Genomic DNA, 24,143 nt, shown 5'->3' with positions numbered 1-24,143 from the left:
GCAGGGTGCAGTGTGGGTAATCAGTGTCACTCAGGGCAGAATGCTAATTGTAAGAGCCTTAACTTTGACTTTTGTGTTAATCATGCCTTGGTATCAATATGAGATTTGCATGAAAATTCTAGATTTTTTTAATAATATTTTTTTTACTTAACCAGGCAAGTCCGTAAAGAACAAATTCTTATTTACAATGACAGCCTACCCCTGCCAAACCCAGACGACACGGGGCCAATTTTGCACCGCCCTATGGGACTCCCAATTACGTCCGGATGTGATGTACATCCTGGATTCGAACCAGGGACTGTAGTGACGCCTCTGGCAATGAGATGCAGTGCCTTAGACCGCTGCACCACTTGAATTGTGATATGGCCTGTCTCACTCCATGGTTATGTGTGGTGTTGTGTCCTGCCGCATCACATTGTGTTGTGGTCTGTAGGTAGGTGGTCTGGCGTCGGAGAACGTGCGTTGGGCGGAGGCAGTGGAGAGTTTCAGACGTCAGGAGAGGACTCTGTGTGGGGACGTCCTCCTCATCACAGCATTTGTCTCCTACCTGGGATACTTCACTAAGCGCTACCGACAGCAGCTCATGGACAACACCTGGAGACCATACCTCAGTCAGTTACAGGTGACAACACACACAGAGCCATATGCATACACACACAATAATCAACATTTCTGTTATCACATCATTGTAAAAGTGTTTGCCATTCATTTAATGAACGTCCTGATAAGCAGCTGATGAATAGAATCAGGGCTGGACCAAAAGCCCCCCCCATGAATCTCCAAGAGGAGGTTGTCCACCCCTGATCCATGCCATTTCGATGCCTGTGGCTTCTATGCTTGTTACTAACCACCGTCCCCCATCCCACCTCCCCTCTCTCCCAGGTGCCCATCCCAGTGACCTCTGACCTGGACCCTCTGACCATGCTGATGGACGACGCTGACATTGCGGCGTGGCAGAACGAGGGCCTGCCGGCCGATAGGATGTCCACGGAAAACGCCACCATCCTCACTTCTTGCCAGCGCTGGCCCCTCATGGTGGACCCCCAGCTACAGGGCGTCAAGTGGATCAAAAACAAATACGGAGAGGATCTACGCGTCATCCGCATCGGACAGAGAGGGTGAGTCACAAGATGGCAGCTGTTCTGGAGAGAGTTTTTGAAGAGGGTATATAATGGGCTCTCCTTGACAATCTTAATAGAGACCATAATTGCCTCTTTTATTGGGCAGAGTGGGTGAGAAAGACTTTACTCAGAATCACTTCCTGGTTTAATGAATTGCTATAACGATGTAGATTAAACATTTTCTTCAATGAAATTTCCACATCATTACCCATCACCGATAGTGCAGGAGACGGTTCAACAAACATAGTACAAAAAGTCTTTAAAATATTGGGTAAAACTGATTAAGGCTTAAGCTCTTTCTAGTGACAGTAAAACTCCTATTCACGGGTCTGTGTTGACTTCTGGGCATGTGTCTCTCAGGTATCTGGACTCCATAGAGAGAGCTCTGTCTGCTGGTGACGTGGTTCTGATCGAGAACCTAGAGGATACTGTAGACCCTGTTCTAGGGCCACTACTGGGGAGAGAAACCATCAAGAAGGGCAGGTGCGTGACTCTCTAAGTGATTTCCAAAGCATTTTCCGTCAAATCTGAAACCTGCTTTAAAATAAACTTTTCAGCCAGTTCCAGTAGGCTGAATCCTACCGACCTTGCACGGTCACTGTCAGAAATTGAAGCGAGAAGTTCATTGACACATTTGAAATGTGGATTTATCCTAGTACAGCACGACTTCAATCATCACACCTCCAACTACTCTCCTCTCCTCTCTCCATCCACCTCTCCTCAGGTACATAAAGATAGGAGACAAGGAGTGTGAGTACAACCCCAGCTTTAGACTGATTCTCCACACTAAGCTGGCCAGCCCACACTACCAGCCCGAGCTCCAAGCCCAGTGTACCCTGATGAACTTTACCGTGACCAGGGATGGTCTGGAGGACCAGCTACTGGCTGCTGTGGTCAGCATGGAGAGGCCTGACCTGGAGGAACTCAAGGTGGGGCACAGTTAGCGTTTCGTCTATGATGATGGTCGTTAGCTAGGTTTCCACCCCCACCCCCCAAAAATATTTTCAAGGGAATGATCAAATATTTGCATAGCAAATATATGCACGTTTTAACGGCGGAAGAGTGTTTCCTTCAAACTGACTGGATGGTTTTGTCACAAAAACTGTTGCGATAAACAGCGAACTTCCCCAATCTCGTCTTGGTGCATGCTGTCTAGACAACAGTTTGCTGATAACGTGGAGAGGGTAGGTTATATGATGTCATATGGATAAGAGCAAGATACATTTTATTTGATAATTGGCAGCCGATCATCATGTCACCAGCATACAAATAATACCCTAGATATCTATTGGAAATTTGCATCAAGCTCATCACCGTCCATCACTTAACCACCATGTGAAGTTCATAACTTGTTTCATTTGCCTATTAATCTCTTCATGCTTTTCCACGTGGTGGGAGGACAACACAACACATCATGGTGTGAACCCTTGTTTACTTCAATGTGATGGTTATTATATCAATATTGACAAGTAAAAGTGTTTCCACAGCAATTTTCCCGATCTATTTCACCACAAAAAAATCTATACATCTAGTGTATTTTGTATTGTCGACATTAGGACATTATACCAACAAATGTGCTGTTTCCATCAGGCCTGTCAGGAGTGTTTATATACGTCCGCATAACATGGTTGGATGGAACATGGTTATTCTGTGGTGAACGTTCTGGCACTAAATGGCCACTGTGGCTAACATGGAGAGAATCAAAAGGGATCTGAGATAGGAATTCTAGTACCGCTCCTTTACGTGCTTGAAGCTTCAGGCTTCCCTCTCATTCAACTGTTAATGTACACCACCGTTCAAAAGTTTGGAGTCACTTAGAAATGTCTTTGTTTTTGAAAGAAAATCACATTTGTTGTCCATTAAAATAACATCAAATTGATCAGAAATACAGTGTAGACATTGTTCATGTTGTAAATGACTATTGTAGCTGGTTAGAGTGTCTAGTTTGAGAAACAGAAGCATCACAAGTCCTCAACTGGCAGCTTCATTAAATAGTACCCACAAAACACCAGTCTCAACGTCAACAGTGAAGAGGCGACTCCGGGATGCTGGCCTTCTAGGCAGAGTTGCAAAGAAAAAGCCATATCTCAGACTGGCCAATAAAAAGAAAAGATTAAGATGGGCAAAAGAACAGAGGAACTCTGCCTAGAAGTCCAGCATCCTGGAGTCGCCTCTTCACAATTGACGTTAAGACTAGTGTTTTGTGGGTACTATTTAATAAAGCTGCCAGTTGAGGACTTGTGAGGTGTCTGTTTCTCAAACTAGACACTAATGTACTTGTCCTCTTGCTCAGTTGTTGCTTCTTTAATCAGGACAACAGTTTCAGCTGTGCTAACATAATTGCCAAAGGGTTTTCTAATGATCAATTAGCCTTTTAAAATGATAAACTTGGATTAGTTAACACAACGTGCTATTGGAACACAGGAGTGATGGTTGCTGATAATGGGCCTCTGTACGCCTATGTAGATGTTCCATTAAACATCAATAGTAATTTACAACATTAACAATGTCTACATTGTACTTCTGATCAATTTGATGTTGTTTTAATGGACAACAAATGTGCTTTTCTTTCAAAAACAAAGACATTTTTAAGCGACCCCAAACTTTTGAACGGTGGTGTGTGACGAGCATACATTACTGGAAGTGGGGAATCAACAGTGAGGATACTGTAGGAACATATGGTGTGACTCTCCCTCGGGTATCGAAACGAGCTCTAGACATTTACCAGTCAGACACTCAAACCAGTCCGGTTTCATTTAGTCTTTTCATCTTTCGTCTTCAGATACCATCTGAGAGTTAGACTGTCAAGAGTCGAGCAGGGTTTGATGTCTCTTCTCCTTAGGTGTAACTAACAACAGATTCATCAACACTGACTAGAGTCAGCGACTTTTTGCAGCCTCTCATCATTATCTCGCTCCTCTTCTTTTAACAAAGTTTTAACATCACAAGCGGCTGCGATAGAGCCCGCGGCGGCGAGCTCTTTGATTCCAAAAACAATCGTCAGACGCTTTGATTAGCGAGACGTTAACTGGAAGGGTGATAATTATTGGGCCCTGGGTCCATCACGTAGAGAATATTGTGTGTGTGTGTGCGCGCTCACACACGTCTGTCTGCCCTAGTCAATTAACTAGCCTCATCAACTGCATCTTGATGAGCAACTACTCAGCATTGTAATAATAATGTCGGTAAACTAGCCTGTCGCTTCAGTAACACCTCAGCATTACATCTCAAATGACACCCTATTCCCTATGCAAGTAGTTCACTATTTCTGACCAGAGTCAATGGGATGTCACCTTGAACTGTGTACCAAAATAGCACCCTATTTTGTAGACAGCGCATTCATTACATTTAAACTTCATCCTTTGGTTGAGAATACGGTGTCATTTGAGATGCTTGGCTTGCCTTCCAGTGTTGAAGGTAATGAGAGTGGAGGGTTGTTATGTAGGGAGAGAGAATGGCCGACATGTGCAGTATCTGAATGCAGGTAACTGGAAGAATGGTCTTGATCAAAGCCCAGGAACTTAATGATGCCACATGCTCACAGCATCGACGATAACCAGGATCGGCTTTGTGTCCACGGCTGTTGGATATGGATGTCCTGAAACCTTTAGACAGGACAGTCACTGAAACACTGCTACTATCAGCTCAGCATCCCTGTCCATCCCCCGCACTCAGTAATACACACACACATGCGCGCATACACACTCAAGCACCCATGCGCGCACACACACGCACACACACTCTTGTCTTAATCTCCCTATCTCTATTCCCCACTCCCCCCCCACCACCACATTAAACCAAATCAGAAAGCCCAACTTTACTCAGAAACACATTCGGCTGACGGCAGTGTTTTGGGAGAGATCAGGAACTCTGATAATTGTAAAACTCAGTCAGCGGGTCGGAGTAGTGCGGAGTGGAGATTTACTGTAGCAGTGATTCTATTTACATCCAGTGGATTTCATTCAGCTTGCTGCTTGTTGGCATTGGGCCTCTGTAGGGAGGGTTTAATCAGACCTGTAGGCTTTCATCTGAAGACAAATCATAATGTTTAATAACCTGAAAACACACATGCAGACACACACACACAGAGAGATGGGCACACACACACACAGATGTGCACATACACACACACAGAGAGATGGGCACACACACACAGAGAGATGGGCACACACACACAGAGAGATGGGCTCATACACACACACCGAGAGATGGGCTCATACACACACACCGATAGGCACACACACACACACAGACGAGCACACACACAGAGATGGGCACACACACACGGAGATGGGCACACACACAAACAGATGGGCACACACACACACAAAGATGGGCACACACACACACACAGACGGCACACAGAGACGAGCACACACACAGACGGGCACTTACAAACACACACACAGATGGGCACACGCACACAGAGATGGGCACAGACACACACAGAGATGGGCACACACACACACACACACACAGAGACGGCACACACACACACACACAGACGGGCACACACACAGACGGGCATTTACAAACACAAACACACTCACAGATGGGCACACGCACACAGAGATAGGCACAGACACACACACAGATGGGCACACACACACAGATGGGCACACACACAGATGGGCACACACACACACACAAACACAAACGCACACAAAACGGCAGTGTTATTTTAAGCCGCCTGTGTGTCCCCTCAGCAAAACGCAGCGGAGAAGTGAAATGTGATTTAATGAAGCTTGTTTAATTAGCATTTCATGGAGATGGGAGGAGAGGAAGAAGAAGATGAGGAAAAAGAGGGGAAGGAAAAGACGTGATGTGGAACTCTTATCTTTTTAATTAACGTTAAAAGTTAAGCGGGGTAAACGCGTGGCTAACTCCATGCACCTGCTATCCAAACAATTCCCAGTAGAATTTGTTTTTTTGGTTATAACCTGTTCTGTGTTCCCCAGTAAACAACACGTTTCCTCTCTACTGACTGATAACAATCACAGTACTGATAGGAGCCTGTAAATAGAGCCTGCCTGTAGACCTGTTTATTGTCTCTGAATCAACTTCATGCCATTATTCCTCTAATGAGTTTAGAGTTTAGCTACTGAGCTGAATAGGATAGTTTGGATGCTGATTGGTTGATAGGCATTAGTTATTCATGATAATCCACGGGTAATAATATAATATATGCCATTTAGCAGACACTTTTATCCATAACATTTTAGTCATGCAAGCATACATTTTACATTCGGGTGGTCATGGGAATTCGAACCCACTACCCTGGCGTTATAAGCGCCATGCTCTACCAACTAAACCACAAAGGACCGTAATTTGTGATAACAGTTACATTTGAAATATTCCCTGTCCCATAGTTCAGCCAGGCAATTCATAAACTTTATCTCCACTGGAATAAAGATGTTGCCAACATTAGATGTTGTATTCAAACAGCGGGGTTTCTATAAACCTTGCTGCGCTTTGCATTCACGTCGAGCCTAAGAACAGCCCTAAACTGTGTGTTACTCTCGATAATCCACGGGTTCTCTTGCCTTATTGCTTAATGAACTCATCCAAAGTCCAGTTAAGAAGTGTCAAATGTCAACACTCCATTTTCAGAGAGGGGAACACCCATAGAATCCCCCTAACAATTCTAATAACGGCCTCCCACTCGGGTGCAGTGCTTGTTGTGTGTGTGTGCGTACATGCGTGTGTGTCTGATGCAGCCTAGGAGAGTGGGAGAGAGGGAGAGAAAGAGAGGGAGAGAGATCCGTTTTCCATATTGCCTCACCAGGGCTGTTCACTGGCTCTCAGTAATCATCTGCCTGAAATGATAGATGTATTATCTCTTTTTAATCCCAATTAGGGATTTCTGCTATCTGGTTAATTGTTTGTTTTTCCCAGGCCGGGTAATTACGTGAACAATATGCCGACTGAGAACTAAACATTAATAACTGACTTGTTATTAAAAATTGGGGGGTGTTTTGATGTGGCGAGCTTTGCCCTCGTACAGTGGAAAGAGAGGGGAGACAGAAGAGAGAAGGTCAAGGTCGTGACGTGAACTCACAGGGCAAATTGCTTCACTTGAACCCCTCCTCCAATTATACATATACTTGTTTCTCCAATTATGTACCTCCAATTATATACAGTATGTCCTTGACACCATTCTTGTTACTGATTTGGAACACATTGGCATGTAATTGTTTTGGGACTAACTAGAATCAATCACCCAACCAGGTTACAGCTAAGAAGCAATCCGTAGAAGACCAGGAAGACTGCAGGAAAGTTTGGGGGGGGGTGAAACGGCAGGAGGTCAAGCAGAGCGAAGGACAACGAAACAAGGGTCCTGTCTATCTTTAAAAAGTGAAAGTTTTGTGGTACCCTGGCATTTTAAAAACAAAGGGTGTTAAAACCAAAGCATTGAGGCTTTCTCAGAAGGCCAGGTTCACCTCTCCATATGGTGTGCGATGATTAATACCCCTTAATCCAGGCCATGTGCAGGCATTCAGAAGTGTGTGTGTGTGTGTGTGTGTGTGTGTGTGTGTGTGTGTGAGATCCGTCCAGCGCCTGTCCGTGTGTTTGTGTTTGTTTGGTTTACCATCAAAGCCTGTGGATCCTGCAGCAGCATCGACTCTCTCATCAGACGGCAGCAGGGTGGTGGAAGTCTGTTGGCCGCTGCTTGATGTCCTCAGCCTTGAGAGGAAGACATTCTAATCCACCCCAGAGCCTCCTCTTCATCTATCCAGATAGCCCATGCAGAGACCATTGATTGCTTCTGCCTTTGAGGCATCCTTCAGTATGCCTGCGCTGAATTAAGCCCCCACCATCACCTTTAATGCGTGTTTATCTACCACCAGCAGTAATTAGTGTCCCGAATCAAGGATGGGCCACACGTAGTTCAACAGTGTTTCTAATCAAACATGACCATCGTCCAACCCTGAGCAACCCATCGCCCTTGGTGCCTTGTTTACCTCAAGGAACTTTCGAGGTTTGCCAAGGATAGAATAGAATAGACTAGAACTTTACTGTCCACCCTGAGAGTGACATTAGCATTTGGCTTCACCTCACGAGATAAAAGATAACCCCAGGTCAGCCGCTACGGAAGAGAGAGGATTTGTTTTAATGGCGGCCATTTTACGCCTCTCTCTGTTCTGTCATTTTGTGTTTCAGTTCTTTATTTGTGTTTCTTTGAGTTTGTTAAACTTACCTTTTTGACCCTTGTGTGTAGTGTCTGTGTATTTTACTGCAATGTTTTATTTCATCTGTTTTAGTCCAAATGGAAAATCTTTATTTTCCATTTGTTTATTTCTGTCTGTATGTTACTGTAGTGGAACCTGACGAAGGAGCAGAATGGTTTTAAGATCACGTTGAAGATCCTGGAGGACAACCTGCTGTCCCGTCTCTCCTCCGCCTCAGGGAACTTCCTGGGAGACACAGAGCTGGTGGAGAACTTGGAGATCACCAAACGCACTGCCGCAGAGATAGAGGAGAAGGTTCTCTCTCTTTTATTATCTCTATTTTTATCTCTGTCTGTTTCTGAGTCTCTGTCTCTCTCACTTTCTCTCTTTCTTAGCTTTCTTTCTCTCTCTCTCATCTCTGTGAAATAGCAGGAGAGGAGGAGATGGTTTTGGAGTTTAGGATAGTTTGAGTTAATATTGGAGCGGGTCTGGGTTGAAATATTTACGAGTATATAAGCCTGAGGTAGACTGCCATTAGGGTTTAGCTTGTGCCTAAACTGATTTGACGGGAGAGGGGAACCTATGCTCTCTGACATATACAGTTGAAGTCAGAAGTTTACATACACCTTAGCCAAATACATTTAAACTCAGTTTTTCACAATTTCTGACATTTAATCCTAGTAAAACTTCCCTGTTTTAGGTCAGTTAAGATCACCACTTTATTTTAAGAATGTGAAATGTCAGAATAATAGTAGAGAGAATGATTTATTTCAGCTTTTATTTCTTTCATCACATTCCCAGTTGTTCAGAAGTTTACATACACTCAATTAGTATTTGGCAACATTGCCTTTAAATTGTTTAACTTGGGTCAAACGTTTCGGGTAGCCTTTCACAATAAGTTGGGTGAATTTTGGCCCATTCCTCCTGACAGAGCTGTTGTAACTGAATCAGGTTTGTAGGCCTCCTGGCTCGCACACGCTTTTTCAGTTCTGCCCACAAATTTTCTCTGGCATTAAGGTCAGGGCTTTGTGATGGCCACTCCAATACCTTGACTTTGTTGTCCTTAAGCCATTTTGCCACAACTTTGGAAGTATGCTTGGGGTCATTGTCCATTTGGAAGACCCATTTGCGACCAAGCTTTAATTTCCTGACTAATGTCTTGCGATGTTGCTTCAATATATCCATATAATTTCCCTCCTCATAATGATACCTATTTTGTGAAGTCCACCATTCCCTCCTGCAGCAAAGAACCCCCACAACATGATGCTGCCACCCCCGTGCTTCACAGTTGGGATGGTGTTCTTCAGCTTGCAAGCTTTCCCCTTTTCCCTCCAAACATAACAATGGTCATCATGGCCAAACTGTTGTTTTGTTTCATCAGACCAGAGAACATTTCTCCAAAAAGTACGATCTTTGTCCCCGTGTGCAGTTGCAAACCATAGTCTGGCTTTTTTATGGCAGTTTTGGAGCAGTGGCTTCTTCCTTGCTGAGTGGCCTTTCAGGTTATGTTGATATAGGACTCGTTTTACTGTGGATATAGATACTTTTGTACCTGTTTCCTCCAGCATCTTCACAAGGTCCTTTGCTGTTGTTCCGGGATTAATTTGCACTTTTCGCACCAAAGTACGTTCATCTCTAGGAGACAGAACTCTCCTTCCTGAGCGGTATGACGACTGCGTGGTCCCATGGTGTTTATACTTGCATACTATTGTTTGTACAGATGAACGTGGTACCTTCGGGTGTTTGGAAATTGCTCCCAAGGACGAACCACACTTTTTTTCTGAGGTCTTGGCTGATTTCTTTTGATTTTGCCATGATGTCAAGCAAAGATGCACTGAGTCTGAAGGTAGGCCTTGAAATACATCCACAGGTACACCTCCAATTGACTCAAATGATGCCAATTAGCCTATCAGAAGCTTCTAAAGCCATGCCATCATTTTCTGGAATTTTCCAAGCTGTTTAAAGGCACAGTCAACATAGTGTATGTAAACTTCTGACCCATTGGAATTGTGTGGAGTGGTTGAAAAATGAGTTTTAATGACTCCAACTCAAGTGTATTTAAACGTCCGACTTCGCCTGTAGTATGCAAAGGTACAACAAAGCCAGACGTCTGCTCTCAATGCTACTGTAAACCCTAAGCAAGCGGGGACGTCGTAGCTCTGCACCTTTTTGGAAAGCTATTAGCAATGGTACTTTATGGACCTTTTACCGCAGTGGGCTAAATCAGGGTCACAGAGAGTGTTTCTTGGTAGTCTTAAACAAATCCACTTTGAAACAAAAGTATACACCTCACACGTGGTTGTAGGCTTAAAAAAATAAGAACCTGCACCATGTCAGATAAATAAATAAAACACTGACTTCTGAAAAATATGAATAACATTCCACCCATGAGGCCACTAGAGCGTGATTTGGTAATTTGACTGCAGGAAAGGGTCATCTCCACGTCTAGCTCTCCACCTCTAGAGACTATCCTACAGATGTTTTTGAATACACATTATATTGAGATGCTGATACAGAGCCTCCTGCTCACTGCTGACTGTACTCGCTTACTGTAGATCGAAGCGTTGGCACAGTCACAAATTGGGAAACTTGGCAAGTGAGCATTAGAAAAGCTCTTCATTAGGCTCAAGGACACTGCTTAGAGACTGAGATGTGAGAGTGGATTCCTTTACAAAGTGCCACTACTTTGTTAATACTGGCGCAGTATGTTCAGTGAATGTGTGGCAACATATTTTTCACCTTCTCTATAGGCATGTTGAATTGGATCATTAAATTGGAATGGCTGCTTTGTTCAGTGGGAGAGGATGTTATTGTACTCTCTGTTATAATTTGCTATAATTTCCCTGGCTGGTGAATGAATCCTATGTGTGTTTTACGTGCCTTTGTGTGTGTATTTACGCATGTGTGTGTGTGTATGTGTGTTTGCTGTGTGTGTATTGCAGGTTAAAGAAGCCAAGGTGACCGAGGCCAAAATCAACGAGGCGCGGGAGCACTATCGGCCTGCGGCAGCCCGAGCATCCTTATTGTACTTCATAATGAACGACCTCAATAAGATCCACCCAATGTACCAGTTCTCTCTCAAGGTACACCCACCTCTCTATTGACCTGACCTGTTATTGACACTCCCTAGTGAGCACACACACAGTTCAGAATTCTCTCTTTCTCTCCGTACATTCTCTAATAACCCACCATGTTTCTCCCGGCCTCAGAGCTCCCCAGTGAGCTACGTCTTTACCCACGTTTCTCTGTTTTCTGCCTTTTCCTCCATTAGTTTCCAGTGTTTTATGCTTTCTGCTCTTTGTGTTTGTCGCTTCCTAACGCTTTTATGCTTCACCTAATGTCCCTGCTATTGTCACCCTCCAAAGCACTGAGGAGTCACGGGGTGAGATATGGTTTGCAATCACACTGCTCTCTGCAGGTAGCTAGCCACCCTGGGCCAACTGTAGAGAGTTTAAAGGCCCAGTGCAGTCAAAAATGTGATGTTCCAATATTTGATATATATTTTCACACTATTGAGTTTGGAATAATGCTGTGGCATTTTGAAAATGATGATGATGCCCTTTTAGTGTACGAGCTGTTTGAAAAGACCGCCTGAAATTTCAGTCTGTTTTGGTGGGATGATGTTTTGGCCTGCCTGGTGACATCAAAATTAGTTCGCCAATAAAGAAAAAGAGTTACAAACCTCTCTTCCAATAACAGCAGATGTTCAGTTTTCCCCTCCCACTCAAACCACTCCCAGCAAAATTCTTGCTTGAGAAATTGCTCTTTGCTAAGAAGCTTTCTTTTACCCTGTTTTCTCCCCAATTTCGTGGTATCCAATTGGTATTTACAGTCTTGTCTCATCACTGCAACTCCCGTATGGACTCGGGAGAGGCGAAGGTCGAGAGTTGTGCGTCCTCTGAAACACAACCCAATCAAGCCGCGCACTGCTTCTTGACACAATGGCCACTTAACCCGGAAGCCAGCCATGTCAGCGTGCACTGCGCCCGGCCCACCACAGGAGTCGCTAGTGCGCGATAGGACAAGGACATCCCTGCCGGCCAAACCCTCCCCTAACCCGGACAACGCTGGGCCAAATTGTGCGCTGCCCCATGAGTCTCCCGGTCGCGGCCTGGACTCTAACCCAGAATCTCTAGTAGCACAGCTAGCACTGCGATGCCTTAGACCAATGCACAACTCGGGAGCCCCTCTTTTTGACAATTTTAATTGAAAACAATCACAGTAAGGTACTTAATTGTTACCCAGAAATGATTTGATATTGAGATAAAAACGGCTGCATTGGACCTTTCACAAGATGAAATGTCTCTGCTGTAGATAAAACGCACAGGGCAGACCCATATATTTTAAATGCAGTCAGTTGAACAATTGCCAGCCAGCTCGTACTTTGGATATGTTTCAGGAAATAAATGATTTGGGTTCTAGAAGTGTGTCTGCTATCCATTGTGTTTTTATGCTCCAGACGTCCATTGTGGCGTTCCAGAATGTTCTATCCATAGTGTCTGTTATCCTAGGCAGTACTGAGTCTGTTCTATCCATTGTGTTTCTATGCTACAGGCGTTTAGTGTAGTGTTCCAGAAAGCGGTACTGAAGGCCCAGGCAGACGAGGTGTTGAAACAGAGAGTGTCTAACCTGATAGACAGCATCACTGTCCAAGTGTTCCAGTATACCACCAGAGGCCTATTCGAGTGTGATAAACTCACATACATCGCACAGCTCGTCTTCCAGGTACACAGAAAGTCCGAGTTCAAAGTTCAATATAAGCTTTATTGTACATTTTTGGTCAAATAGAAATGTTTTTACATGTCATTACACAGTGACGAATATTAGGTCACTGCCCTTTAAAACTTCGGAGGTCTCCTTTTCTGTCTTTAAAAAAGAACAATATAGGAATTCATGTTATTTTGTCATTGTGAACCCAGATCCTCTTGATGAATAAGGAGATCAACCCTACAGAGTTAGATTTCCTGCTGAGGTATCCCGTCCAACCAGGAGTGACGTCTCCTGTCGACTTCCTGTCCAACCATTCCTGGGGCGGTATCAAGGTGAGGCAAACAGGAAGCGAAGATGTCAGACCTTCACAGTTGAGGTTGAAGACGCGTCTAACCACAGATCTAAGATCAGTTTACCCCACAAAAGCCAAACCTTCACCATCAGGGGACAACACACTACTTTAAATCAGTGTCTAGGGATAAATTCATCCTACTACATACTTTAGAACAAACCATCCACTGACTATCCTTGTCATTTACATATGACTGAACTCCTCTTTTCCCCTGTAGTTATTTTAGCACTTAGTCTGTTTCCACTCCATAACTCAGTACATCTGTGGAAGATAACAGAACATAATGGGTACAGTGAAGTCTACTTCCACTACAATAAAGCAACCTTGGTCCTCCAGTACCCCCAACAGTACAAATTTGTATTGGTACCCTGGACAAGCACACTTGATTCAAATTGTTAACTAATCATCAAGCCCTCGATCGAATCCGGTGTGTTTGTCCAGGGCTCCAACAAAAATTTGAACTGTTGGGGGTACTGGAGGACCGGAGTTGGGAAACTCCACTCTTGGTGGTAAGAGCATTACCGCTAAAACATGTATGAAATAAAAAGGCATGCCATTCTTTTTACAAAAATGTTCATTTGAGAAGTTGCTGCCTCTCAAGGGTTCACTACTCTCACATATCTATTAGGTGAAATACCACATTGTGCCACCACAGCGGCAAGATTTGTGACCTGTTGCCACAAGAAAAGGGCAACCAGTGGTGCACAAACACCATTGTAAGAGGGGGAGTGTGAGAGAGAGGGAGAGAGATCTTTCCGGAAAGGTGGGGGGCTACGACGTCCCCACTTGCTCAGGGTTTACAGTAGCGTTGAGAGCAGATGTCTGGCTACTGTACTCCAGAGAGCATAGTTCCCCCTCCCATCAAATCAGTTGATGTACAAGCTAAACCCTAATGGCAGTGTACCTCAGGCTTTCGTACTCATAAATATTTAAACCCGGACCCTCTCCACTATTAATGATCCTAAACTCCAAAACCATCTTCTCCTCTCCTGCTATTCCACAGAGATGTCAGTCTAGATACGATTAATTTAATTCCGTCACTCTGGTTCTTATCGCGGTTAGGAACATAATCAGTTGGAGAGGATGAGATCCTGTGATAGTGCCTGGTGGCCGTGGCCCTCTTAGATGATATTAGAAGGATGGGATGGAGAGGAAGCCATAGGGGGCTGTAGTATTCTCTCCTGACCTGAGAATCTGCCAACCCAGATACTGGTAATTAACTAAGTGGAGGGGTTGGAGTGACTTCATCTTAGCTCATTAAGGGCCGTGGTGGGTATTTCCGGGGAAGGAGTTGTGATGTTCTTCGATAGGACCTTGACTTGATTGACAGAGACTGAGAAGACAGGTGTTTGTGTGTGTGTGTCTGTGTGTGTGTCTGTGTCTGTGTCTGTGTCTGTGTCTGTGTCTGTGTGTGACATTCAGAGCACTCTGTGAGGCCACTGTTTTTCAGTGATCCAAAGCTGAGATAAGAACAAATGCTGTCAGATAAAAGTCGAGAGTATGTGCCAGGTTTGTGCTGCCGAAGCATATTCCCCTTTTCTACCCGCTGTTATAAACAGCCTAATGTCTACTCAGCACTATGGTTTGAATAAATACAATTCATATTGGCGTAAGAGAAGATAAGCACTCTGTCTTATTATGAGACTTTTCCAACCCAAACTTTTCTCCTTTGTGGCACTTATATGAGGTAAACAATAAGAGCAAATAACCATTTGTTCATCCTTAGAAAAGTTTCAGAGACGGTGGGAAAAAATGGTGTATATGAATTAACCCCTGCCTATATTTACATACAGTATCTACCTCAATTACCACATTAACCCCTGCCTATATGTACATACAGTATCTACCTCAATTACCACATTAACCCCTGCCTATATGTACATACAGTATCTACCTCAATTACCACATTTACCCCTGCCTATATGTACATACAGTATCTACCTCAATTACCACATTAACCCCTGCCTATATGTACATACAGTATCTACCTCAATTACCACATTAACCCCTGCCTATATGTACATACAGTATCTACCTCAATTACCACATTAACCCCTGCCTATATGTACATACAGTATCTACCTCAATTACCACATTAACCCCTGCCTATATGTACATACAGTATCTACCTCAATTACCACATTAACCCCTGCCTATATTTACATACAGTATCTACCTCAATTACCACATTAACCCCTGCCTATATTTACATACAGAATCTACCTCAATTACCACATTAACCCCTGCCTATATGTACATACAGTATCTATTACCACATTTGCCCACATTAACCCCTGCCTATATGTACATACAGTATCTACCTCAATTACCACATTAACCCCTGCCTATATGTACATACAGTATCTACCTCAATTACCACATTAACCCCTGCCTATATGTACTACAGTATCTACCTCAATTACCACATTAACCCCTGCCTATATGTACATACAGTATCTACCTCAATTACCACATTAACCCCTGCCTATATGTACATACAGTATCTACCTCAATTACCACATTAACCCCTGCCTATATGTACATACAGTATCTACCTCAATTACCACATTACCCCTGTATATGTACATACAGTATCTACCTCAATTACCACATTTACCCCTGCCTATATGTACATACAGTATCTACCTCAATTACCACATTAACCCCTGCCTATATGTACATACAGTATCTACCTCAATTACCACATTAACCCCTGCCTATATGTACATACAGTATCTACCTCAATTACCACATTAACCCCTGCCTATATGTACATACAGTATCTACCTCAATTACCACATTAACCCCTGCCTATATGTACATACAGTATCTACCTCAATTACCACATTAACCCCTGCCTATATATACATACAGTATCTACCTCAATTACCACATTAACCCCTGCCTATATGTACATACAGTATCTACCTCAATTACCACGTATCCCTGCACATTGATATTGTTATGGTACTCCTTGAATATAGCTTTATTCCTGTGTGTTTTATTTCTCATGTGTTTTTATAAATTCTTTATTAGTTAACTCTGTATCATTGGGGAAGAGCTTGTAAGTAAGCATTTCACTGTAATGTCTACACCTGTTGTATTCGCTGCATGTGACAAATATAATCTTATTTTATTTTATGAGAACAAGAAAATGCATTCCAGTTTTCAATACATGGTTACTTTGGATGAGGGACTGTATATCTATGAATTCATCTATATTCACCAGAGTTGTAGTTTCTGGCAAATGTTTCATGCATATTTTTCTGCGTCCGCTTTCCTCTTGTACATTCATCCCCCCCATCCCAGTCTCTGTGTTCCATGGACGAGTTCCGTAACCTGGACCGGGACATGGAGGGTTCGGCCAAGCGTTGGAAGAAGTTTGTGGAGTCGGAGTGTCCTGAGAGGGAGAAGTTTCCTCAGGAGTGGAAGAATAAGAGTTCCCTGCAGAGACTGTGTATGATGAGGGCCATGAGGCCTGACCGCATGACCTACGCTGTGAGGTGAAAGGTCAAATACCTTACCCTCTGACCTACTGTTAGAGGATATACAGTACAACTGTGGTTCTGTTTTTTTCGTGAGGATATCTTTTGAATTTCCCTGTCCCACCAATGAACAAACATAATATAATGTAAACAGCTAACATTCAACCCAGTGAGCTAACATTTAACCCAGTGGCCATTGCCCACAGCTACAGTATGTAATAGTTATTTAATAGAAAAGTAATAAATACTATGTTTGTATGAGTGCATTTTCAGCTTTTAAACTAACCACCATAAGCCATGAGCAGTGCTCTGCATTCCGAATGTGTATTTTGTACAGATAACTACAAAAATAAAGGAAACATTTGCTCAAGTGTTTCCTTTATTTGGGCAGTTACATGTACAGTACCAGTTAAGCGTTTAGACACACCTACTCATTCAAGGGTTTTTCCTTATTTTTACTATTTACTACATTGTAGAATAATAGTGAAGACATCAAAACTATGAAATAACACATATGGACACATACAGTATCCAAAAAAGTGTTAAAGAAATCAAAATATATTTGAGATTCTTCAAAGTAGCCACCCTTTGCTTTGATGACAGCTTTGCACACTCTTTGCATTCTCTCAACCAGCTTCATGAGGTAGTCACCTGGAATGCATTTCAATTAACAGGTGTGCTTCTTAATGCATTTGAGCCAGTCAGTTGTGTTGTGACAAGGTAGGGGTGGTATACAGACGATAGCCCTATTTGGTAAAGGACCAAGTCTATATTATGGCAAGAACAGCTCAAATAAGCAAAGACAAATGACAGTCCATCATTACTTTAAGACATGAAGGTCAGTCAATGCGGACAATTTCAAGAACTTTGAACGTTTCTTCAAGTGCAGTCGGAAAAACCATCAAGCGCAATGATTAAACTGGCTCTCATGAGGACTGCCACAGGAAAGAAAGACCCAGGGTTACCTCTGCTGCAGAGGATAAGTTAGTTATAGTTACCAGCCTCAGAAATTGCATCTAATAATCTAATAAATGCCTCACAGAATTCAGAACGTAATAGACATATCTCAACATCGACTGGTTGAATTGCTGTAAAGAAAATACTACTAAAGGAAACCAATAAAAAGAAGACTTGCTTGGGCCAAGAAACACAAGCAATGGACATTAATCCGGTGGAAATCTGTTCTTTAGTCTGATTAGTCCAAAGTGGACATTTTTGGTTCCAACCTTTGTCTTTGTGAGATGCAAAGTAGATGAACAGATCATCTCGGCATGTGTGGCTCCTCCGTGAAGCATGGTGGAGGAGGTGTGGGGGTGCTTTGCTGGTGACACTGTATGTGATTTATTTAGAATTCAAGGCACACTTAACCAGCATGGCTACCACAGCATTCTGCAGCGATATGCCATCCCATCTGGTTCGCGCTTAGGCTGTATAAGGGATAGCACCTCCAGTCTGTATAAGGGATATTTAACCACGAAGGAGAGTGATGGAATGCTACATCAGATGACCTGGCCTCCACAATCACCCGACCTCAACCCAATTGAGATGGTTTGGGATGAGTTGGACCGCAGAGTGAAGGAAAACAAGCCAAAAAGTGCTCAGCATATGTGGTAACTCCTTCAAGACTGTTGGAAAAGCATTCCAGGTGAAGCTGGTTGAGAGAATGCCAAGAGTGTGCAAAGCTGTCATCAAGGCAACGAGTGGTTACTTTGAAGAATCTAAAATATATTTTGATTTTTTTTTTTGGTTACTACATGATTCCATGTGTTATTTCATAGTTTTGATGTCTTCACTATTATTCTACAATGTAGAAAATATATAATTTTTTAAATAAAGAAAAGCCCTTGAATGAGTAGGTGTGTCCAAACCTTCGACTGGTACTGTTTTGTATTGAACATATATCATCATGTCTCCCCACACAGAGATTTTGTGGAGGAGAAGCTGGGGAGTCAGTATGTGGTTGGCAGGTCGCTTGACTTTGCTGTGTCCTTTGAAGAGTCTGGTCCCGCCACACCCATGTTCTTCATCCTCTCTCCTGGAGTAGACCCACTGAAGGACGTGGAGAAACATGGTAATGGGGTCCCCTACACTGTTAACACCAATATGCTGTCATTACTCAAAAATGTTGAGGAAACTCGTTGCACTTAATATCAAATCAAAATTGTATTCGTCACATGCGCCGAATACAACAAGTTCCATACACCTTACAGTGAAACGCTTACTTACGGGCCCCTAACCGACAGTGCAGTTTCAGAAATATATCTGAGTACAGTTATTTAAAATGTTTTTGTAGTCTGCTGTGACTTTGGGCTAATTCATATTTAAGATCATTTACTGATTAATTACTGGAATAATTCAGTGATTTGATTGATTTAATTTGGTTATTCTCTCCAAATGAATCATTAACCGTTATAGTGTTAATACTATCAACAATATCATTTTACTATCGTCGAGCTCTGGAACCTCAAGAATCCGATCACTCGCGAAATAAGTTTATGCCACAAATAGTTCATTCAATGTTTTATTTACTAGACCAAATAAGTTGGAACATGAGGTAGCTAAGAAAATACAATAACAAGGCAGGGTATAATGGGATTCAATTCAGTTATTGAGGTGAGAGTCACAGGTCCGTCCGTATAAATGAATTTCCGTATTCAACTCAGGCAAGTACAATAGTACATTCACAAGACTTTTGAGGATGATATGGTCTTATTAATTGAAAGAGAAAAAGTGATTGGGCTACGTCATTGACATAGGCTTTCACAACTGTGAAATTATAGAGAGCGTCTCCAACCACGAATAGACAATGGGCTAGGCTACCAGTTAGCCTCCGATGTGGACAATGCCTGGACAGCATTGAACATGGGCTTGTAAATTAGACCTGCCGTCTTGCAATTACTCAGTGACTTCCACTAAGTTTCACACACAACGCCACTTTATATAGATAATGTAACAGGGCAAATGACTTTTATGTCGTTGTTGCCTCTCAGTTGGGATTCTGTTATAATGGGATGAAAATGGGATTTGATGGTTGGCCAAGTCTCTTGCAACAGTAGTTGATGAGGCCAGTGGACTGAAAATAGCTCACAGCCAAAGGAGCGAGATCTCTCTCAGTTCTCAGTCCAGGAAAGTACATTATATTAGAGAACTTCCATACAGTGAATTCTTCCTTTGGTCCAGTCGGGATGGATTGCAAACACAGTCAGTTAGTCTCCAAGGCAAACAGTGCGTTTGCAGGATCCCCTCTGGGATGATTGCTTCCGTCTAAGTATGATGGGAGAAGTTGATCGGAGTTTGGTTTCCAAGGAGATGGGATCACTCATGGTGTGGCCGCCCCTTGAAGAAACTTGATCTCCTCATCTGTTTGCAAATCCTGTAATGCATAGGGATACTCATAGGGCTCTGATGACCTGACATGGCATCACGAGACCACCCCGTTGATTCTAGATATTGGGGCGGCAGGGTGGCCTAGTGGTTAGAGCGTTGGAACCGGAACGGTTGCAAGTTCAAACCCCTGAGCCGACAAGGTACAAATCTGTCGTTCTGCCCCTGAACAGGCAGTTAACCCACTGTTCCTAGGCCGTTATTGAAAATAAGAATTTGTTCTTAACTGACTTGCCTGGTTAAATAAAGGTAAACAATTTAAAAATATTCAGCATCTCTATTCTTATGGACAAACCAGAGATTTCTTCATAAGTGTCCACAGCATGTTTCTACTGCACAAAACAGTTTAACAATCTCTAGGATGAAGTACGTAGCCTGTAGGTACCAAACAGGATATTGGTAAAATGCATCCGTTCTTTGGTTCAGAAGAATACCTGTTATACCCATTTTAATGACATAGAAGAATCAGAAGAAAATTCTCACATTATGCTTCAAGTTATATCAACATGTATGAGTTTTTCAGTTTAATACATTGTTAAGGAAACGTGTTTAAATGTCCTTGCACCATTTTCCCTTTGTCACAAAGAGTGAAAGTTAATCTCCTCCCTTGCAATACACATCTCTTGGCACTCTAAAGCCTGAATGGCTGTTTACCCAGTAACACATGCAGATCACAAGGTGGTCTGCTGACTTGCTGAAGGCGACTGTTTTCTGCCTTCTGACCCCCCTCAGGGCCACTCACATTGTAAAAGGAGAAGAGGGAGAGGAGTTTATTTGTCTTGTGATAGCTTGTAAGAGGGCGACGCCGCCACGAACAGAACTGTAAATCCTGCCCTGGAATGTGGGACTTAGGCTCTCGTTACAACGACTCAAACATGTAGGGGGTCCAGATTTAAGTTGTATCAGCTTGAAATTTACTAAGCCACGTCTCCAATATAATTTTCCACTGTACCTTACCTTTTCGAGTGAATTGTAGAGTTACCAACCATGACTGTATTTGTTAGTATAAGAGACATGGTTGTGGAATTCGTTCATTTTCAGTCCTGTGGCTTTCACCAAGTGAGTTCCTAGGTGAATATTAACATTAGAATTTAACTCTTTATGACATTACATTTCTCATTAAGGCCATATTATGAGGCTTAGCTTTACCCTAATACAGTGGCCAGAAACTCGTGGTTTACAGGCCACATCAGGCCTGCAAGTAACTTTCCCAAAATATATATCCTGGTTGAACGATTTCCAGGAATCGTCCAAACGGGATATCTGGAAAACATTGGGAAATTTACTGGAATTTTGCAACCCTACCTGCAAGTCACATTATGTTGGCTTGCAAAGTGATGTGTAATTCCTATTGGAATCTAGCCAGAGTTAAGATATCCAACAGTTGGAATTTTTCATAATGACTGCCAGGGTTAGGAACAGTGTGGGGAGACTGCTAAGTGTCTTGCTGTGTCTGAATCCTGGCTTAGGAAGGCCACCAAAAATTCTGAGATTTCCATACCCAACTATAACATTTTCCATCAAGATAGAACTGCCAAGGGGGAGGAGTTGCAGTCTACTGCAGAGATAGCCTGCAAAGTAATGTCATATTTTCAGGTCCATACCCAAACAGTTCGAACTACTAATTTTAAAAATGACTCTCTCCAGAAATAAGTCTCTCACTGTTGCCGCCTGCTGCCGACCCCCCTCAGCTCCCAGCTATGCTCTGGACACCATTTGTGAATTGATCACCCCCCATCAAGCTTCAGAGTTTGTTCTGTTAGGTGACCTAAACTGGGATATGCTTAACACCCCGGCAGTCCTAAAATCTAAGCTAGATGCCCTCAATCTCACACAAATCATCAAGGAACCCACCAGGTATAACCCTAAATCTGTAAACAAGGGCACCCTCATAGACGTTATCCTGACCAACTGGCCTTCCAAATACACCTCCTCTGTCTTCAACCAGGATCTCAGCGATCACTGCCTCATTGCCTGTATCCGCTACGGGTCCGCAGTCAAACGACCACCCCTCATCACTGTCAAACGCTCCCTAAAACACTTCTGCGACCAGACCTTTCTAATCGACCTGGCCCGGGTATCCTGGAAGGATATTGACCTCATCCCGTCAGTTGAGGATGCCTGGTCATTCTTTAAAAGTAACTTCCTCACCATCTTAGATCAGCATGCTCCGTTCAAAAATGCAGAACTAAGAACAGCTATAGCCCTTGATTCACTCCAGACCTGACTGCCCTCGACCAGCACAAAAACATCCTGTTGGCGGACTGCAATAGCATCGAATAGTCCCCGCGATATGCAACTGTTCAGGGAAGTCAGGAACCAATACACGCAGTCAGTCAGGAAAGAAAAGGCCAGCTTTTTCAAACAGAAATTTGCATCCTGTAGCTCTAACCCCCAAAAGTTCTGGGACACTGTAAAGTCCATGGAGAACAAGAGCACCTCCTCCCAGCTGCCCACTGCACTGAGGCTAGGTAACACGGTCACCACCGATAAATCCATGATTATCAAACTTCAACAAGCATTTCTCAACGGCTGGCCATGCCTTCCTCCTGGCTACTCCAACTCCCTTCCCCAGCTACTCGCCCAAGCCTCCCCAGCTTCTCCTTTACCCAAATCCAGATAACAGATGTTCTGAAAGAGCTGCAAAACCTGGACCCATACAAATCAGCTGGGCTTGACAATCTGGACCCTCTATTTCTGAAACTATCCGCTGCCATTGTCGCAACCCCTATTACCAGCCTGTTCAAACTCTCTTTCATATCGTCTGAGATCTACAAGGATTGGAAAGCTGCCGCGGTCATCCCCCTCTTCAAAGGGGGAGACGCCCTGGACCCAAACTGTTACAGACCTATATCCATCCTGCCCTGCCTATCTAAGGTCTTCGAAAGCCAAGTCAACAAACAGATCACTGACCATCTCGAATCCCACCGTACCTTCTCCGCTGTGCAATCTGGTTTCCGAGCCGGTCACGGGTGAACCTCAGCCACACTCAAGGTACTAAACGATATCATAACTGCCATCGATAAAAGACAGTACTTGTGCAGCCGTCTTCATCGACCTGGACAAGGCTTTCGACTCTGTCAATCACCATATTCTTATCGGCAGACTCAGTAGCATCGGTTTTTCTAATGACTGCCTTGCCTGGATCACCAACTACTTTGCAGACAGAGTTCAGTGTGTCAAATCGGAGGGCATGTTGTCCGGTCCTCTGGCTGTCTCTATGAGGGTGCCACAGGGTTCAATTCTCGGGCCGACTCTTTTCTCTGTATATATCAATGATGTTGCTCTTGCTACGGGCGATTCCCTGTTTCACCTCTATGCAGACAACACCATTCTGTATACTTCTGGCCCTTCCTTGGACACTGTGCTATATAACGTCCAAACGAGCTTCAATGCCATACAATACTCCTTCAGTGGCCTCCAACTGCTCTTAAATGCTAGTAAAACCAAATGTATGCTTTTCAACCGTTCGCTGCCTGCACGGCTGGCCATGCAGCCTGACTAGCATCACCACCCTGGATGGTTTGGACCTAGAATATGTGGACATCTATAAGTACCTAGGTGTCTGGCTAGACTGTAAACTCTCCTTCCAGACTCATATCAAACATCTCCAATCTAAAATCAAATCTAGAGTCGGCTTTCTATTCCGCAACAAAGCCTCCTTCACTCACGCTGCCAAACTTACCCGAGTAAAACTGACTATCCTACCGATCCTCGACTTTGGCAATGTCATCTACAAAATAGCTTCCAATAATCTACTCAGCAAACTGGATGCAGTTTATCACAGTGCCATCCGTTTTGTTACTAAAGCACCTTATACCACCCACCACTGCGACCTGTATGCTCTAGTCGGCTGGCCCTCGCTACATATTCGTTGCCAGACCCACTGGCTCCAAGTCATCTACAAGTCCATGCTAGGTAA

The 24,143-nt window shown here is 43.5% G+C and overlaps 1 protein-coding gene across 1 annotated transcript in view; it reads left to right on the top strand.

Moving 5' to 3' along the window:
* dnah9 (dynein, axonemal, heavy chain 9) overlaps positions 1 to 24,143 on the top strand; it is a 127,189-nt gene that overhangs the window by 74,858 nt on the left and 28,188 nt on the right. The window contains exons 58-67 of the mRNA XM_042306070.1: positions 434 to 622; positions 883 to 1,118; positions 1,482 to 1,604; positions 1,846 to 2,050; positions 8,441 to 8,605; positions 11,233 to 11,373; positions 12,845 to 13,015; positions 13,210 to 13,332; positions 16,662 to 16,855; positions 18,760 to 18,908. Of these exons, the coding sequence (XP_042162004.1) occupies positions 434 to 622; positions 883 to 1,118; positions 1,482 to 1,604; positions 1,846 to 2,050; positions 8,441 to 8,605; positions 11,233 to 11,373; positions 12,845 to 13,015; positions 13,210 to 13,332; positions 16,662 to 16,855; positions 18,760 to 18,908 (1,696 nt within the window). The remainder of the gene's footprint in view (positions 1 to 433; positions 623 to 882; positions 1,119 to 1,481; positions 1,605 to 1,845; positions 2,051 to 8,440; positions 8,606 to 11,232; positions 11,374 to 12,844; positions 13,016 to 13,209; positions 13,333 to 16,661; positions 16,856 to 18,759; positions 18,909 to 24,143) is intronic.

The sequence above is a fragment of the Oncorhynchus tshawytscha genome, linkage group LG25, assembly GCF_018296145.1.
Source record: "Oncorhynchus tshawytscha isolate Ot180627B linkage group LG25, Otsh_v2.0, whole genome shotgun sequence".
Lineage (NCBI taxonomy): Eukaryota > Metazoa > Chordata > Actinopteri > Salmoniformes > Salmonidae > Oncorhynchus > Oncorhynchus tshawytscha.
Note: the sequence above shows the minus strand (reverse complement) of the source record. Positions and strands in the feature narration are given on the sequence as shown.